Source organism: Chelmon rostratus, chromosome 15 (assembly GCF_017976325.1).
Source record: "Chelmon rostratus isolate fCheRos1 chromosome 15, fCheRos1.pri, whole genome shotgun sequence".
Lineage (NCBI taxonomy): Eukaryota > Metazoa > Chordata > Actinopteri > Chaetodontiformes > Chaetodontidae > Chelmon > Chelmon rostratus.
In genome coordinates this window covers 16,446,185-16,465,660 of record NC_055672.1, presented here as the reverse complement: position 1 = coordinate 16,465,660, position 19,476 = coordinate 16,446,185, and the positions used below count along the sequence as shown (strand labels likewise).

Genomic DNA, 19,476 nt, shown 5'->3' with positions numbered 1-19,476 from the left:
TGCAGGAGGGGTGTCGGCACAGATGATGCACTTGCTGATTCGGGCACCACTGGTGAAGGAGAGTGCCGGCTGCCCAACAGGCTCCCCAGGCATGTTCTGGAGAGGTTCTCCAAGCAGCTGAATAACAGTGAAGACCAACTGCCTGGGGTATTTCAGAGACAGCTGAAGATTGGAGACAGCAGCGGGCTGTGGAACCGCTTCAGATGTCCCAGGAGCCAGTCTCAAGAGGACAACCATCACCACAGCTGGGCTCTGCCTCCTCAGATAGAAAAAAGGCAGATTGAGGGGGATCACAGCATTCTTTTCTCTGCCAAACAACTGCAAAACTGCCAGCTTAGAGAGCTGAGAGGGGCTAAAACACTGAACTCTCTGCCTGAGCCAAGCCAGAAAGATGTCAGTCGAGACGCTGAACTCCAGGAGCAAGCACCAGTAAGTTTTCCTCTCTGGGGAAAAGCAAAGTCGTTTAACCTGGACCTCCTGAGCAGCAGAAAGCAGTCCTATCAGGGTGACGTGCGTGACATGAGCCTGTCAGCCAGCAAATTAAAGAGAGCCTCGCTACAGGATGAGGGATGCCTGATAGACAAGATGGAATGTCAAGGGAACACCCGCGGCCTGACAAGCGATCCTGACAAAACTGTCTCAGTGCCAAAACCTCTTTTAAACGGCAAGAGTCAGCCCGTGCGAGCACTCGAGGAGAATGTCAAATCACAGAAAGAAGAGGCTAATGACATAGCTCCATCAAGCAGAAGAGAGCAGCAGAAGAGGGGAAGCTTTGGCCCGACCGGCAGACACAACAAACTGCTGTCTGCCAGAGGGGAGATTGAGTCTGGGAAGATCCCGAGCCGTGCGCCCGGGTTCATGGGTCTGGGGACCAGACTGCTGCGACGATTCACCGCACCGGAGTTCATGAGGATGGTGATAGACTGTTCGTCGGGCGCCACAAACGGCCGAGGGCGCATGTCCCGCTCGGAAACCTTCCCCCTCTCTCAGACACATCAGCAAGTCAACAGCCAGCCGAGCGTTGACAGCATCAGTGGAGTCAAGTGTGAGTTTGAAAGCTGCTCCTCTCAGTCCGCCCTCGATTAGGACATGGACAACGTCTGACAACAGAAATGGCTGGTGGGGAACTTTTTACAGCACTTAAAATTCTGACAATGCAGTTTGATTTCGTGATGACATATTCTATTTATTGAGAGAAATAATAATCTTTTGCTTATGCTGCAGTTAATCAGTTTTTAATGCTTACTGATAAAAAAAAAGTGGGAGGGTTAGTGTTCAGTTGCAAACAATTTTGCTATTCTATATTTGAAATAATTTTCAAATAAACATTAACATCCATCTGTGAGCTACTAAAAAAGAATTATTTTTGTTTCACCTATGTAAGATTTATATTGTATGGAAATGAATGTATTTGATATTGCTTCTGTGTTTTTCAGAAATATTGTATGAATTTTGCTTAAAGACATTCAGTGACTGTGCAATGTATGATTCACGCTGAATACCTAATAAATACTCACAGCTCTTCAACCTGTATTCATGCATGCGTGCGTGTGCGAATGAGGAAAATGCGGCATCGGACGAGTTCTGATTCAGTATGTATCATTTATTGATTTATACAAAATTAAAATGTGTAATTCTCTTTTTCATGAATGATCCACACAGAGATAGAAATACATGAAACGTGTCGACATGTATCCGTGTCAGAATACAAAGACTATGTGCAAAGTGTTCAGCAGGTGGACGTCCTGCAGCATCACATGCCAGGCCTGTGTGCTTTGTCTAGGCAAACAAATGCAAATACAGTCATACACATCTTGTTGAGGAGTGACACACACATCTTGTGGTTTTCAATACAAAGAGGGTTGTATCAGACGCGAACACTGAGATGTCACCTCACACACATCCATGTGCCCGTGTGCTCGCACACGCATGCACACATACACGCAACTATACACTCACATTTCAGTAAAGTAAAATTTTGAATTCATCTTCTATAATTTACTGCAGTAGATCAGCAGGTACTGTATAAGGATCTAATATTCAGTTTTATTTACATTATTAATTCATCTGCTTATGTTTCAAGTCCATACTTAGTAATGAAACCTTATTTGCAACTTCACATCATACAAACAACCCACAACACCTTTTGGAAATAAAGAATAAATACGAAAAAGAGGAATATGGTACTGGTGATTTTCCAATAGCCCAATAGTAGCAGCTGGGCTTTCATCTACCCATTTATTATGCTAATGAAGGAGAATTGTCTTTCACATCCCAGTTTGGTACATATTCAAGCATTCACATCAGGCCAGGTGTGCCTCCATTTGGCCATGCAAAGAGTCTACTGCCAGTGTTTCTGGAGTGTACTGACCAGGTTGTTGTCGAGTTTCCACAACAGGGAGTGTGTGTGTGTGTGTGTGTGTGTGTGTGTGTGTGTGTGTGTGTGTGTGTGTGTGTGTGTGCAGAGGTAACTTTATCCTTCCTTAGTATTGTCACAATGAGCTACTGTGGTTTGAGCCTAACACCAGCTTTATAAGCTTTACATGGCAAGCATAATGCCCACTATGAACACTATAAAGGATCTTTAGAGTAACACATGTTCATTACATATAGTTACATGGAGTATTGTTTTTTGCTATCAGTTGATATGCACCATGTTGTGTTGAATCCCACTGAATGTTACAGGAAGCCAATCAATATTCGGATCAAACCGAGTTGAGAGGTGAGGAACTGCATGCTGCCTTTAACTCACTCCTAAAGTGCTTCTCTCATGCCCAAGACCATGCGGTGTCTGTCAACCAAACTTGCCATCCTGCCGCCATCACCCTGGCAGCAACATGCTGCCTGGGTCTACTTCTCTGGAGCTGGTCGCCCGTTGGCTTGGGTGCTAGAGGAGTCGGACCCCGGTGCTGGTCCTCGTCCGAGGCCTGGGCAGGTCAGACTGAAGGTGGGTGTAGGGGAGCGGGAGTCCCATGGGGTCAGCAACGGGACATGCGCTTGCGGTACTGCTCCACCAGTGGGACCAGGCACTGAGGTGAGCCACTCTGCAGCAGGAAAGGGTGCTCCAGCAGGTCAGTGGCGCTTGCCCGCTCTAGGGGGTCCCGGGTCAGCATCCGGTCCAGGAAGTCTTTTAGAACTGGGGAGATCTGGACCAGAGAGCAAAAGTGTATATATATATATGTACTGCAATAAATCATTGCAGTGGTTATTTTGATACATTAATTACAATTATTGTGAAGATCACAAGTTGCACAAGAAGCAGTAGAATTCATGAGAAGTACTGTCTTACATCTGAGAAACCAGAAGTGACAATACACGCGTCAAGATGGAATTCATTTTATATCATATCAAGGTATTGTAATTCATTTGTCAGTCATATTTTTATCTTTCAAAGGAGTCCACAGCCATGCTGGTGGCTCTGTGAGACTGTGTGTGGGTACAATAGTGTTTTGATAGCAATATGTCAACAGGCTCAAGTATTTAGTCATAAACCAAAGAATTGGATCTGATAATGCAGCTGCAGAAAAACTGAGAGTTATTACAGAGGGTGGCGTGAATATCTGCAACAAATTTAGTGTTAATCCATTCAATAATTGTTGTGACATATCGGCCTGGATCAAAGTGGTGGACCAATAGAGCGACACGCTGCTAGCATGGTTAAAAATGCAGCACATAGAAAGTGATGTGAGTGTCTGTGAGCATGTCTGTCTGTTCTCATACCTGGCTGACATTCCGCACAGTAGGAGCCAGCTCGTCCCTCAGCCTCTTCATCGCTGCTACAGGGGTTTCACTGAAATATGGGGGCTCTCCATCCACCATCTCCACCACCATGATACCCATTGACCAAACGTCCACCTGGTGCACCATCACACAATTAAATTATGTGACAGATCTCACGGCGCAGATCGCCACTGTTGGCATTTACGTACGCTATGTGAGAGTGATCACCACTGTTTCTCAGCACGAGTGCATGTGAATGTGCGCCTCCTCACCTCAGTGCCATATGGTGATTTGGAGATGACCTCAGGAGCCATCCAATAGGGTGTCCCCACTAGAGACTTCCTTTTAGGGATGTCTTTGCTGATCTGAGCACAGAAGCCAAAGTCTGAAAGCTTGACCTGTGGGGAGCAAGAAAAAGACCGGAATATCAAAATAGTGAAAGAAAAATGGAAAGAAAGGAAGAAAGAAAGAACATATCATACCCTTCCATCTAATGTGAGTAGTATAGAGTCACTCTTGATGTCTCTGTGGATGACTCCCTGTGAATGGAGATAGGCCAGGGCTTGCAGAACAGCTTCACACACTGTGGCAATCTGCTCTTCACTCAGCCTGCAGGATAACACACACACACACAAGTTTAGACACACGCCAACAGATTTTACATTAACATTTCACACGTCTCCTTTACGAGTTGCGACAAATCAACAGCTGACAAAGTTGAAACTCATGATTCACAGCACATTAAAGGAAACGATGAGGAGCGCAGGGTTCGAAGCAACAACTCCCACTCAGCAGAATGACCCACAAAACACGCTCATTCCTCTGAGATACTAATTTGACTGCAGTATTTTACAAGTGCAGCATAAAGATATAAGAGCCAGAAGGAAAACAGCTATATCCAAACAGCAAGCAAGGTCAGGAGCCAACTGAAAACAACACAAAAATGAACATATGGTACTAATTACATAACAGAGTGCTGTACTCTGGTGATTCACATCATATTTAAAAGACAGATCTAAAACTATGTTAGAAAAAAAACTTCCTGCATTAATGAGGCAGTTGAGGCTCTGAATGAGAATTTAATGAGCCTAAAAAATGGTTGATCCAAGAAAAGCAGAAGAAGCAAAGGACCCTTATTCTTGATTGTTCTGTCGATATACTGATCATCTCAGTGTCTGACAAACTGTGGCTGTGACAGCTGGCTCATTTGTCATATGTCATTTGGCTTCAGAGAATTGTTTCATTCGTTTCAGTGGAGCGATCTAACCCTGGGGTCAACCTCCGGAGTTCGAGACAACCATCAGTGAATAATATAAAATAAACGGACAGCTCAGAACAAATACCCCCCCCCCCGACCATATTCAACTCCCTGCCGCTGGTTGCTTTCCTTATTTTTGATACATGCGCTACTGATCAGTGTGACCAGGAAATCAAATTTTCAACCAAAATTGACTTTCCACATGGCATATAAACATGCACATATTCAATTATGTTATTGAATTATTTGTTTTCCCCAGACACAAGCAGCTGGCTTGGAGTAAGAGAGGGGGCTGAATGACAGTCTTTGAGTCTTTGTGCTGCTGGTATCAGATCACTCACCAGTCAGTACCACACTACCCCCTTGTGGTTGATTTAGTTATGAAAGATGATATCATAACTAAACAGAACGCACCAATGCAGCTTTCTTAAGAGGAACCAAGATGATCTCTTGGAGGTGCTTGTACCTGGTCTCAGACACGATGTTGGTCAGCGCTCCGCCCTGCAGGTACTCCATGATAACCCACAGCTCCTCCTCCACCAAGGCTGACTTAAACATCTCCACCACGTTCCTGTGCTGATAGTCCCTCATGATGACCACCTGCAGCAGAAAAACAAAATGTTTAGAGACATAATGTGGCCATATTTTGGTTCTCCACTATCAAAGGTCTAGTCATGCAATCTGGCGCACTTCCATAAAGTTAGGAAACTTGTGAGAGACAGATTTGAAAAAGAAGCCGTTTCCTCTTTAGTATGGATCACGCTCTCACTATCCGACTCAATAGTGTCTTTCATTAGAGATTCTGCCTGGTAAACACCCACATCTTTCAACATCTCCGAGCCTGAGCCAAGATAACCCTCAGGGTGTAGACAGCTCCCTCCAGAGCAACAGAAGACATCACACAACCATTTTCACAGGTTGAACACACTCCCAGTGACGAGCAAACTAAACTTGTAAAATGTGAAAAAATCATTGAGGTGAGTAAACATTAAAGGAAAATTCTTGCTTGTTTAAACTAACATATTTCCCATGAATGTGGCTATTCTGACTGCATGGGTCATACTAACTTTGCACGCACCACCTCTGTTGTAGAGATTTGGGAAATAAGGACTAGAATTAGACAACATATAACTGGGCAAGCTCCTGCAGCTTACCCACATGTATGTTGATTAGTCTGAGTCCTCATTTCCCTGACTCTCTACTACAAAGGGGGCAATTGCAAAGTTAGCATCACCCATAGAGCCACAATTGTGACATGTATGGGAAATACAACAGGTTGAAATAAAGGGTGATTATCCTTTAAATGCCAGGCCCGCAAAGAATAGCAAGCCTGAATCCTCAAATCTGTTGCTGTGACCTTGAACGTGTTGTGTGTTGCTAGTGTACTTAGTTGGATTCTGTACCTCGTTAAAGAGCAACTCCCTCCTCTGCTGCCGCCGCAGGTCCATCATCTTCACCGCCACCTGCCTGCCGCTGTGCTTCTCTGTAGCAATACACACCACCCCTGTCGAGCCCTCCCCAATCTTCACAAAGTTCTCCAGGTAAGACCTTGGATCACCCTTGTCTACCACCATCTGCAGGGCCGCCTTGAACTGTTCATGGGTCACCTTGGGTGGGTCTGGTGGTGGCCTGGGTGAAGGATGTTGTGGGGGTCTGAAGGCAGGGGAGCAGGTGCCTGGAGGACTGGTGGCTAGTGAACCTGTCGGGGAGGGTCGAGGTTGGGAAGGGCTGTCTTGCCGGGGGTAGGGAGGATTGGGGCACCCAGAGTGTCTGAGGAAGGGGTCAGGCCCATTGGGCCTCAGTCCCATGTTAGGTGACAGGCCCAGCGTGTAGCTAGCTGAGGAGCGCACAGTCCGCTGCGGTCTGATGCCACCCACAAGAGGACTGCTGTTGCCAGTGGGCAGGAAGCTGGAGTGGTACCTCACTGCCGACTCTGCCTGCATGATAAGAGAAAAAGGGTGAAGAGCATTAAGGGAGACGGCTGAAAGAGAGTTGGCCGCCTGCCTTTGGTTCAAGACCTGCGTAAAAGTGAATGTAAATCAAGTCCTTCACTCTCACTTTGCAACCGCTTCACCTGATATGACCCATGTAAAGATGTTGCTATATGGACCCAAGTGTCTCCCTGAGATCTTGCCAAACACACCATTTCTCAACTTTTACAACCCCACGGGCACTTTAAACCCACATTTCATATTTTAATGCTGGAATTAAATAAAGCACTCAACCTCAACTTTAATCATCTTGAGTGAAAAGCCAGTCAAGATGCTGCCACACTAAAGTTTCCACAACCTAAGCATGAAAATAATCCCCAATGATATTTTGACAAAAAATGTGTATTTAATGGATTCAGAGCTCATTCAAAAACATGCCAAGTACTAATAATAATGATGTACATAACATTAGCACAAATATGCATATATTGTGTAATCTGTGAATAATGTATGATCAGTGAAATTAATGGCCACAAAGAAAGTACCATAATGTCGGGCTTACTTTCAGGTCATAGGAGGAGAACGGCCTCCCGGGGCTGTTCTGAGGGTGCATGTACATCGGTAGGTTGGGCCGGAGCTCCGTGGGGACCGTGGCTTGATCTCCATGGGGCTGCTGCACAGTCATAGCTGGGCTGTAAAAACAGGCTATAGGTCTTTGACTTGGCGGCATTCCCCTAGGCAGCTGGAAATCTCTCTTCCATATCACTCTCTCCTGAGGGCTGCCCACCTCTCCGCTCATGTAAGTCCCGTGACTTAGCACTGGGACGTTCTGGGACTGAATCGGTTGCGAGGGTCCCTCCAGGGAGCTGACGCTGACTTCATAGGTGGACTTCGCCTTCGGCAAGATCCCATTGGGCTGCAGAGTGATGCTCTTCTTCATGCCCAAGTAGGGCGTGTTGGTCTCACTGTGGATGTTCCTGGCCTTGTCCCTCCACTCGTCTTGACCCACATTCTCGTCGTCCTCGTCATCCTGGGTCAGGCCCTCGTACTGGTAAGGGTCTCCCTCGTTCACTTCCCCCAGCCTTCCCAGAGACTGGGCCCTCTTCCTGGCTGAGGGGCTGCTCTTCCTCAGCGAGTTGGAGCTGGTCACAGACAGACGGCTCATATCATTGATCATGGCTGCGATGTAGTCTCCGTGACCGATCATGCTCCCACGCACAATGGTCTGAAAGCGGAGAGGCGTTCATCTTTATCACATTGTGCATGCCATGATCACATTATAGAAAGATTTCAGACTGAAAGGAATAATGAGGGTGACATAATCATTGCTCAAAGGCAAGTTAAATTTAGACTTGAGAAACTGTAAAGGACATCTTTGTCATTCTTCAAAGACAGAGACAGGCTTAAATCATTTCCCCAGTGGCTCATCCTGACAATACACTGACAAATATACCAAGCAAATGTTTCAAGAGACACACTACAAAGAAGTTGCCTGTTTTATATGTTGCAAAATTCAGATATTACACATAAGTGTTCCTGTGATCTGTCCCTTGGTATGCATAGTTAGCAGGCATGCAAAGGCAAAGGGCCTAGACTTGCCCTGACAGAAAATCATCAAACTTAAGATCTTTTGCCAGAATAGTGTTACTGTTGCAACTGTAAGAGAGAGTGCACGGTGGCTCGTTAGTCACTCTCAGAGTAGAGTCATGTTCAGTTCACAGCCAGTCAACAGCCTCTCCTGTTTCTCTGGTACGGCGCCATTACATCTGCACAGGGGGTAGAGGTCAGATGACATTTCACCTACTGCAGCACCTCTCAGAGAGGAGAGAATGGCAGGTGAGATATCCTATTTTAGAAGATGCTATAATAATAGTTTGAAATTGACACTTTTTTTTCAGATATCACATCACATTTTTCTCTTTTCCTGTTCAGAGAGATCATCTGAAATCTGCTGTGTTTTCATTCATATGTTTTGTCTTCATCTTGATGACACTATTAAAACCATAAACCTGGCCTAAATGCTGACACGATGGTTCTGACATTGATCAGCAATAATCACCTCAGGGCATTAATGAAATGTTGGTGCTTTCTCCATTTTTTTCCTAGAGGGTCACAAACGGTGTCGACAGTGTGCTCCATGAAGCGTAGAAATCCTTAGATTTGCAACCTTTATCACTCACTGGCATTTCCATTGCTGTACCTGCATTTTTTATCCTTTCTGCTTGACATCTGTGGGAAGGCAACATGGACTGTTATTAATTGCCTGCATGGAGTAATAAATCTTGCGGCCCCTCTGAGTATTCAACATTGTACAGTCAGTGTACACAGCAGGGTCATTAGCCAAGCCCCGTGATAGATAAGAAAGCAAAAAGATGGGGAGGGGAGCAGGCCTTTCTTCCACATTGTCATCAGAGGATTACGGCATTTTCTGAGACAGCAGAATCCCTCTGCAGCACCAAAGGACTCTTCTGCGTCAATAAAACTAGCTGCATGTTTATGCATCAGTCGCTCTGAGAGTGAAAAGCTAAACTTTTAGAATGACAACACATGATGATAGCTTAATGAGGGCCAGTTGAACGGTATGCTAGTCATTAGTGATCAGCTCGATGTAAGATCAAAGGATCAGCAAAGAGTTGAACGGAGAGTGTGGTGTACCTTCTTTGGCCTCAGCTCCACCTCTGTGATCCTGGAAGGGTCCACCATGGGTTTGGGCCTGCGCAGGTTCTCTATTAGGCTTTGCCATTGGGTCGGCAGGCCTACAAAGCAGCCATGCTTGGCGTCGAATGAGGTGTGGACACGGTGTTCAAAGTTCTTGGGCGCTGATATCTCAGGCCTCTTCTTTTTCTTCTTGCGAAACATTCTCAGGTCCACAAGGGCGACAGCTTGCCCGCTTCAAAATGTCCCTGTAGAGAAAAGCATTCAGCCTTTAATTAACTGCACTCAGCATTACATACAGCACATGCTCAAGTATCTGTAATCTTGACTTTTGAATATAAGCAAATCTCTTCTAGTAGATGTTGCCACTGACGGACCACTCTCTATCTATTCTGACACCAGGTATATTCATATAAAATTCTGACAACAGATGAGCCCTCCATGTGAGAGACAATGTTCAAATGGCTCATCTAAAAGCTGTTCCGTGCCTGGGATGTGTACGTCCCGCGCTGCCTTGCTGGCTGTCACGAGCTTGTGCCTCTGAGATATGGCTCCAAGGGGAGTGGATGGATTTATAAGCACATGTGTAATGAAGGATATCTGGTCAATTAAGGCTTATTCATCCTCTGTGCCATTTTACTGATGAGCACGCGGCCGGGCTGGCCAGCGCCCACAGGCTTTCAGTGCATTAGCAGGGCAAGGAGTGCAACACACAGATACTGACACACACTCATGCATACACACATTTACACAAACACAAATATACTAAGGCAGGCTATCCTTCATAAACCCTTTATAACCCTTTCACATCCAATCCTAATTAGTAGCCTGTGTGCCCTTGATTGCAGGGAGGGTAACCACTTAATCCTGGGATGGATGGTCCTACATTTGGTGAGCCACTAACCCGGGTTAACTGTATGTTAAGCTTTATTTTCCATTCAAGTGTAGGGGAATAATTAAATACATTTCATGTATCTCATTTCCTCAGCTGCACAGCTGTACTGGGAGATAATCACTCAAATTTAAGTCTGATGATTAGTATTAATACTGTTTCATGTAGCTCACGGTATGGTGGATGTTCCGACTAGCCATGCTAGCAACGTGGCTCTAGGGATGGCAATGTTGGTCTGCTGGTTGTTCCATGACAGGACAAGAGAGGGGTGACGTAATAAGCTGCATTCAACGACATGAAATACCACGTTGCTGCCATGCATATTTCATGCTCGTGGCCTGGTACACCATGCATGACAAACGCTTGGAACACAAGGAATGTCGGAGAACGGCACACATCTGCTGCCTCTGTAAAGTCACCCATTGTGTAACTGTGGCTACGGCTGTGAGGAAAGTTTAGCTTTTTTAGCCGTGCTAATGGCTACTTATGGCAATTTCGGTCAGCCGGTTCACCACTTTGGTCCTTACTGAAATCCCTTGACAACCAGCGGATAGATTGCCGTTAAATTTGCTACAGATGTTCAAGGTCACTACAGGATACATTCTAATAACTTTGGTGATGCTGTGCCTTTTCGTCTATTGCCATCATCAGGTTAGAGATTTCGGTTTTAAGTATCCCACCTACTTAATAAATTGGCATGGTTCTCAGATGACTTTGGTTGATCACTGACTTTTCCTTTAGTCGCATCCTGAGGTTTATATTTTTTATTAATATATCTTGACAACTGGATGGCACAGCTCTAAACTGCATCAACGATGGCTGTAATGAGATTTTATCAGTAACTACCACACACCACTTGCCCCAATGCATCACCAGAGGGTAGAAGGGGGTCAGGCCCACTGGTCAGCTAAGCCTGCCTCATTATCACAGTATTACAGTATGAGCTGTAATAACTTTGATCCCCTTATCTTTTATTTAGCGCCATCATCAGGTCACATTTTAAAAATCAGTCCAATACTTAATTTATGACCACAAACTTACAAAACTAATGACATTCCCATAAACCTCAGCTTTACTTTGTATGTGCTGTTAATTAGTGGAACAGGGGAAACAGCATTGCACTCAACCAAAGAAAAGTAAAGAGAGCTGGGGTGCATGCAGCCAAAGTCAAAAAATACAGAAAGAGTTTGCACTTCCAAATCATTTCACATCTTCCATTTAGGCTCAGTAGTTTTCAATGTCAAAATGAGAACAGTTGGAAAAATTCACAGACATTTCAGCCATGCCTTCTACTGCATGCAGTTCTTTTACATTTTTACCAACAAGTAGCGACCTGCAGTCAGAGGCATCCTGCTAATTATCAAATGATAGGATGCTAACATTTAAGTTCAAAGCACCACTGTGCCTGAGCACAGCCTCACACAGCCACTAGCATGATTGCAGACTCTTCGTCTTGATTGTTATAGCAGAATGTTGCATTTCAAGGCCCTGATGTATGTGACCGATGCAGAAGCCTAGAAGATGCCCCTAGAATATCAGATACAATCTCCCATCATGCACTGTGAAATGGTGGGAGTTGAGTAAATGAGTTTTGCAGTCGTCCCATCTCAGCAGGCGATGGTGCTAGCAGCCTCTCCTCCCTCCACCTCCGTCCTCAGACCAGCACGGCTTTAATCGGCATCAGCGATGCCTGTTATGAGCCGTATCAGTAACTACCACACACCACTCGGGCCGCCGCGTCACCAGAGGGTAGAAGGGGGTCAGGCCCACTGGTCACATCAGCTGAACCTGCCCCTATAGGAATGTGGGGTAAGGACAAAGGGAGTGGGGGGGGTGTCACCCTCCAAAGATAATTCAATCACAAGGCTAATATGCTAAGTGTTGCATAAGCGTGTCACTCTGTGCTCTCCCTATAAACATATTGTGGTGCTGCAAAGGACTTTAATTCTACCTGACAGGGACATTATGGTGTGAGGCCTCTCAGGGGTGGAGATAGAGGAGTCAGGACCAAGATTAGAGTCAGACCTGGGTGTATTAGAGAGACAGGGACCCAGTTTCCTTCCTTCAGACACAGAAAGGCTTTTAACCACCAATTGTATCTGCTTTTAGAATAATGACGGCCTGAGAAAACAAGCTGCAAAACAGATGACTGGAATCTCTGTTTTGTTTTTTTTCCGCTGCCTTAGAGACTATCTGCTTAGATAGCTGTTCAACGTGCAGATGTTGGCATCGCCTGAACAAATATTTACACACAGCGCTCATGTATCCTTCTACAAGCAGATCAATCAATATTTACTCATGAGTCAAATGCAAACTGCTAGAGTCCTCCACTGCCAGTAATAATGGGGCAATACAAGCCCAAATAGGACAGCTGCTTTGCATGGTGTTTTATGGAGATCCATCAGTTCAAAAAGCAACAGAGAGGAGAGCATATCACAGCATTCATTATTCATCTTCGAACACAGTTCCCCTTTGAAGACTCTGGAGATACAGATTAAGCACTGTGATACAGAGGCAAGTAGAAACACACACACACACTGTGTTGATTCATGCCCAGGCAAAATGAATTGAAAAGTTGATGCAATTATTGATTTACAAGCTTTAATCACATGCAACTGGCCTTATATTGACCTCTCTGACTCCACGAAGCTTATGACTGTCTTGATAACAATATGCTATTGATTTCTAAGCCTGTCGTATAATAAGTATGCACAGAGCTGAAGTTGCACAGTGCATAATCACGCTTTCTGGTCACATCCCTCTAAACTGCAGGGACTTGACCCTATGCCTCAGTGGCTTGTCTTGAATCTATCAAAGTGCTGAGGCAAAACTAAGCCAGCTGCTGTCAGGGATATAAAGCGCCAAAGAGGATGAGGTCACTCCGAAATTGTGCTACATTTGGTATTTCCAATTCTACAACTGTGTGCAGGCGCAAAAAAATTAAATGGATCCAAACGCATGACCTGAAAATCCACAAATCACGTCACTGAGAAATAAAGTCTTACTCACCGAAAATCACATGAGCATAGAGCTTGTGGCAAGTCAGCTTGTGAAGTCTGACTCAACACAAACCTTTAAAAAACAATGGTGGAGGATACAAATTGTGTAAAATATGCAAATAGATCCCATTTTCTCTGCAGAATTGCCACTTGATCACAGCGATACATCCTTAGTCCAGGCTCAAAAGGAAGATGCAATCACAGCTTTACCCTACAACTGAACAGAGCTTCTTCACCTGGCGAGGCGGCCGGGCCTCTCATGCCATGCAGAAATGCAGCCCGGGCAATCCGTATGTTTCCTGCAGCCAACACGACAGAAGAGAAGAGGACATGCTCGCATTCCTCTCATGTTCAAATCACCCCGAGCAGGAGTTGTGGATGAGTGGGAGGGGATCGAGAGATAAGAGAGATATTGGATTTGCTCGATGTTAGTGCTCCGAGCTCTGTTGAATGATTTTTTTTTCCCTATTTGCCCTGATTTCTCCTTCTATCTTTTTTGTTGGCATGCATGCAGAAATGTAGTGAGTGCGCAGGTGACTGTGCTCGCAGGATTAGTTCAGTCCTTCACTGATCTAATTTTAGGACACATCATGCGCCCCACCACCACCACCAGCGTCAGACGCGTGTTTATTTTGTACAGGATTCATGTCAAATAGTGAGGTGAGGGTGGGAGACGATGGAGATGAGGTAATCCTCTTTTTGTGTTTGTCAATGCATGTAGAGGCATAATCCAGCCATACTGAATTACAGGGAGCTACATCTATTTCATAGTGGCAGCATCAAGCTCTTAACTGCTGTTTTTGGACTCTGCAGTGCAGTGTGGGGGGCTTAGAGATTGCTCTTCTATCAGCTTCATTATGATGACCGTTCTGCCCTTTGAGTGTAATGAGACTGCCTCACTGGGGAGGTGAGGGGAGGGTGGGGGGTGTCTTGGTTGGTCATCTCTTCCTTGCGCTTTGTAAAACACACACATGCACATACACACACTATCTGAGGACATGAGAAAGGGACACAAGCGCTGGACGTGACCGGACAGTACAATAGCAGTGTTTATGATTTAAGTTGATGTCTGCTTTCTCTTTGAAGTCACCTCTGCAGACACGCAGGGATTGTCAATAGAAGATGACAAGTGATGTAATAAGCTGCATTCAATGACATGGAATAACACGCTGCTGCCATGCATATTTCATGCTAGTAGGCCGATACATCATGCACGACAAAGCACTTGAAATACAAGGAATGACAAGAATGGTACACATGCACTGTCTCTGTAAAGTCACCTCATTGTGCAAATGTGGCTGCAGCTAGTGATGGCAATGTCGGCTGGTCGGTCAGTCGGTTCACCACTTTGGTCCAGACTGAAATATCTCAACTACAGGATGGATTGCCATGAATTTTTGCAAGACATTCATGGTCCCCAGAAGTTCAATCCTACTGACACTGGCGATCCCTGACATTTGCCACTGCACCACCATGACGTTCACAGCTCCGTTTTCTTGCTGAAAGATCTCAAAAATTACTGGATGGATTGTCTTGAAATGTGGTACACAAATTCATGTCTCCTTTAGGATGAAATGCAATCTTTCCCTGCAAATACATACACATGCACATGCACAAATAAGTACATTCCCATTGGCCTCAGCTGCACTGTGCGTTTTCTGCTAATTTGCAAATAGTAACATACAAACATGCTGAACTAAGATGATGAACATAATACCTGCTTAGCATCAGCATGTTAGCACTGTTATTTTGAGCATGTTATTATGGTGATCTTTCTGTTTATCTCAAAGCATGACTGTGTCTTAGTGCAGCCTCATAAGGCTGCTAGCATAGCTGTCGGTTCTTGGTCTTGTTGATTTAATTTATAAGTTAAATTACCCTTAAATTATAATCAAATAGACACTATTTCCTTTCACTTGACGGTGCCCAGGTGATAACAGCCCCACAGAGCCATTAGTCTGCCTTCAGACACTTAGTCTTGTTTGAAAATTAATATGTAAAAAAGCAATCCATGGAAAATATAGGTTGAGCATGAAATTGCACGGGAGCTAAGAAAAAAGTGCAGGTGAAGATGTGTGCCAGTTTTCCAAAGTGGTCAAACAACTTTCTCAGTCCTCGATGTATTTGTATCTCTAATAAAAGCTCCACTCAGGGTTAAGGACACAATGTAGAGCGTGCCCAAGGGCATGTGAAGTGACTGTTTTAGACTCATTTCAGTATTTATGAAAAGCAAAGTACCAAAAGGAGGCGAAGGTGCAGAGAGTGTGTTATTATTATTATGTTAAAAACTATCAGAGGCAAAATTTCCATTTTCTGCATTTACATTTCAGTTAGTAAAATAGGACATTAAGCGTGGATGACCCACATTCACACAGAGAGTTCATTGATAGTGACATATCTTAGGGTATTTCAAAATGTCACATAACTTGCAGCGATGCATCATGTGTAGTTTCACTCAACCCTCTGTATGAAGTAGTGCAAGTAGGAAATCACAGAGCACTGCATCTCTGCGAAAGTAAAAAAAAAAAATCAAAGAGCTTGTCCATCATTTTCTCATGCGCTGAATGAGTAAGAAAAACCTCTGGATCGGAAGCGTACGCTAAAATATGATGGGGGCTGTCAGCTCTTCAAGGGCAGACATCTGCGCAGGAGTGCACATCAGTCCTGTGTTAATATTGACAGGAGGAAACAAGAAATGAGAGGTCGACACGGGGGGAGCGGGGGGAGGAAAGGAGAGACTGCACACTCAGATGCTAGTGGCAGAAAGAGAGAGGGAGGAGACGAAAGGGAAAAAGCGAGAGCTCGGAAAATGAAAAGGATAAAGTTGCTGAATAGATGGACATAGACTGAAAGTGTCTGCCCTGAAAAGTCACGTTCTCGTGTTTATTTGCTCTAACTTGGTGGCGCAGTGTTGTGGATGGTGGCCCTCTCCGTCCTGAAGATGTAACCCCGTTTCTCCATCATCTTGGGCAGCTTTGTTTGCAGTAAACAAGCCAAGGCAAAGGGGATTTGAGGACAGGACAGTTGCACATACATCATTCTGTCGCCTAGCATATCGGCGCTGATTCTCCCAGATGAGAGAAACTGGTTTGTTCTGCCCTGCAGCGAGGAGCGGGGACATAAATGCGCAGTAAAAGCTATAGTCTCTATCTACTTCAAACACCTTAACATAATGACATTGTAAAAGCAACACTTCTAGTGTCCTGGGGCTTTTATGGGATGTTCTATTGATGCTGACACATCAGTAGAAAAACACACTCTTTACTCAGGAAGTATGCTTCTCCATGCAAAGTAACAATATGAATACTCGGGGCTGGAGTCAGGAGAGGAGGGAAATGCAGCACTGACCAACACTCTGTTTAATTAAAGATCCTCTTGGCTCTCACAAGTGCTTTGAACAATTTGACGCTGTGCTCATAGAGATGTATGATCAGCCTGGACCAATGGTACGAGTCCAACTCTTCTCTCTTGGGTCTAATTTATTGATGCGCCGGGCCTCAGTGCAGGCTTTACTGTACGCGCATGTGCTTATGAAAGCTTTGATTTATATTTTTTTAGCCCAGGCCTCAGCGTGTCTCTCCCAGGGACAAAGCGCCAACCATTTTTAACCTCGGCTTCCTTTATGGTATCAATCTGCACCGGCTCTGCTGCCCTCCTCTGTCACCCAGCATGGGTGCTGTTTCAGCCCAGAGAGGGGAATCATGGCATGCTGTCCTAATTTGGACTCAGAGCCTGTTTTAATCCTTAGTGCTTGACGTCTCATGGCCAGCGGCGATGCTAAGCTGGTAATGCACGTTGTCCCGCCCTCCTTCGGCTGACATGGACATGGCACGAGATTCCTGAAAACAGTCAGGGCACACGACGGGCATGTGCCACCTACACCTGCGTGCTGTGTTCACATGCGTGTGAGGGAGGTCCATATCACTTTCTGTCCCTCCAGCGTCCCAGTACATGTACAAGAGTCTGTGCTGCCAGTTTGGGTTGCACTGCAAGTCTGCGAGAGCGTGAAAGTAAGATGGGCGACATGAGACGGCCTCCAAAAAATGAACGTCTTCAGAGGACGCCCGAGTGTACACATTCACCCTCAGTGAAGCAGATGTCCAGCTGTGTGTGTGTGTGTGTGTGTGTGTGTATGTTTCTTAGTGTCCCTGCATGCACCAAAGAGACCTTTTCTGTCACCTCCTCTACCCTCTCCCTCCCCCTTGAATATCAATGAGTAACCTTAGACACAAACACATGGTAGTTTAAGAATTGCGGAGCCTCAGTTACATCATCATCAGAGTTATGAAACTATGAAAGTCCTCTGCGTCGATCACTTGCAGCGTATGTCTCCATAAAAACAGGTGTAGTTGCAGCCCTTAAGCAGGTGCATGAATGTTGTGATTCTGTCATTAGCCATGCTAAAGCATTGGACTAAAACTGAAAGCTATGCACTTCTTTAAAACACCTTAGTCTTGAATTGATTTGATTTTTTCTGGGGATTTAGCATCCAACAGAGAGACTAATAGACTTTCATATTTGAAATTCAGAGTCAACCGGAGCACAGTTCAAACATAGCCTCCCACTCTTATGCAAGCCTCTAAACAGGTTTTCTAATGATTTACCGATCGAAAGAAAACGTTGCAACAAAAATACATCACATGCCAGCCTCCTCCAGCCTCCAGTGCCTGTTTTCTCATGGCATCCATCTACTGAAGTGTGTACATACAGTAGCAGCTTGAATCCTCGTGCACTAGTAGGACCAGAAGGATCACCTGAGAACTCCTACACACACAAGAATGCACAATGGTAAGAACAGGAAGCTTCTGTCCACAGTGCCCACAGCGATGGCACAGTCTGTATCTGTCAAGTGTGATCCGTCTCGAGACAGGCAACATTTTTGGGTATTGTTGCATCCCCTTCCTTGAAATAGAGGCTGAGGACGGGAGCGACTGAGGCACAGAGAGAAAGGGGATGTGGGGATTTTTGAGGAGGAGGGGTGAGCAGAAGGTGAAGGCTCCTCTTTTGAGATGCAGTCCATCACCGAGCACATCCAGCAACCCTCTATGTCTTCCCTCTTTCTCCCCCACATCACCACCTGGCTGCACTGCATTCTGCTCACAAGCCTCTCCACCTCCTTCTTCTCTCCCTCCACCACGGCTGATGCGTACCGACGGCAAACACTAGCCTGCTCTTTATCAATGACGTTAAGCTTCTTTTCCTCCTCCAATCCCCCCAACCCCTCTTTACCCCACTGTCCTCGCCGTGGAGAGAGGAAACGGGGTTCTGGAGGGATAAATCATTGTTAGAAGAGGGGAAAAATAAATCAGTCATCCCCCTTACCTTGCCGTCTAGTGAAGAGGAGAGCCTCTCTCCTCCAGGAAGGATTGGAAGCCAGAGTGCGCACACACACACGCTCACATACACTGTTATACGCCGCTCACTCACATTCACACACACATGCACTCACACACGGACGTACACGCTCTCCCTCTCTCTCCCCCTCTCTCTCTCCCTCTCTGTCTCGTACACACAACGACGAGGAGGGCTGGCTCTCAAGCAAGCGCACACTGCAGGCTGCCGCTTGCCTGGGAAAGCCTGATGCGTTCCTCCCTCCAGGCAGAAGCACACGCTGCCATCTCAAAGGCTCTTTGTTGGGGCTGATTCATCCCGGGATCCGTGGCTGAGTGCTGGTCCGCGTGGCGGTGCCTGCTCCTGGGGACACAGGGTGACCGTACAAAGGAGGGACAAAGCCATGAAGAGGAAAGGCAGCATCCAGGAGGAGAGACTATCACGGCCCCTTACAGCTCCTTCCATCCCCCCCTCTCCTTTTCTGGCTCGCTGTCTCTCTCTCTCACACACACACTCCCTCCCACCTCCCTTTCCCTCTCTCTCTCTCTCTCTTTATCACTTCCCTCCTTCTCCGCCTCCTCCCACTCCCTCATTGGGCCACAAAAGAATTGATAGCAGCATGTGCATGTGTGAGGCTTTTTTTAAAGCTGGTTTCCAGTGACTGTAAGAAGAGGAGAGGCTCAGCTACAC

General features: G+C 45.7%; 1 protein-coding gene across 1 annotated transcript; it reads right to left on the bottom strand.

The window, feature by feature from the left end:
• Positions 1–1,784: 1,784 nt before the first annotated feature.
• Positions 1,785–18,884, bottom strand: LOC121618594 (serine/threonine-protein kinase PAK 6). The gene is made up of 9 exons (XM_041954114.1): positions 18,778–18,884; positions 9,565–9,812; positions 7,472–8,134; positions 6,382–6,915; positions 5,445–5,578; positions 4,203–4,329; positions 3,993–4,118; positions 3,721–3,855; positions 1,785–3,146 (listed from the first exon to the last, which is right to left on the bottom strand). The coding sequence occupies exons 2-9, from the start codon at positions 9,766–9,768 to the stop codon at positions 2,979–2,981; spliced, it is 2,091 nt and encodes a 696-aa protein (XP_041810048.1). The 5' UTR covers positions 9,769–9,812; positions 18,778–18,884; the 3' UTR covers positions 1,785–2,978.
• Between the last annotated feature and the right edge of the window lie 592 nt (positions 18,885–19,476).

What these genes read in the sequence shown, in the direction of transcription:
- LOC121618594 (XM_041954114.1), bottom strand. Translation starts at nt 9,768, where the DNA reads ATGTTTCGCAAGAAGAAAAAGAAGAGGCCTGAGATATCAGCGCCCAAG. An exon ending in TCTCCTCCTATGACCTGAAA is followed by an intron (nt 6,916 to 7,471) that starts GTAAGCCCGACA and finishes CTTATCATGCAG; the next exon opens with GCAGAGTCGGCAGTGAGGTA. An exon ending in CTGTGCGGAATGTCAGCCAG is followed by an intron (nt 3,147 to 3,720) that starts GTATGAGAACAG and finishes TCTCTGGTCCAG; the next exon opens with ATCTCCCCAGTTCTAAAAGA.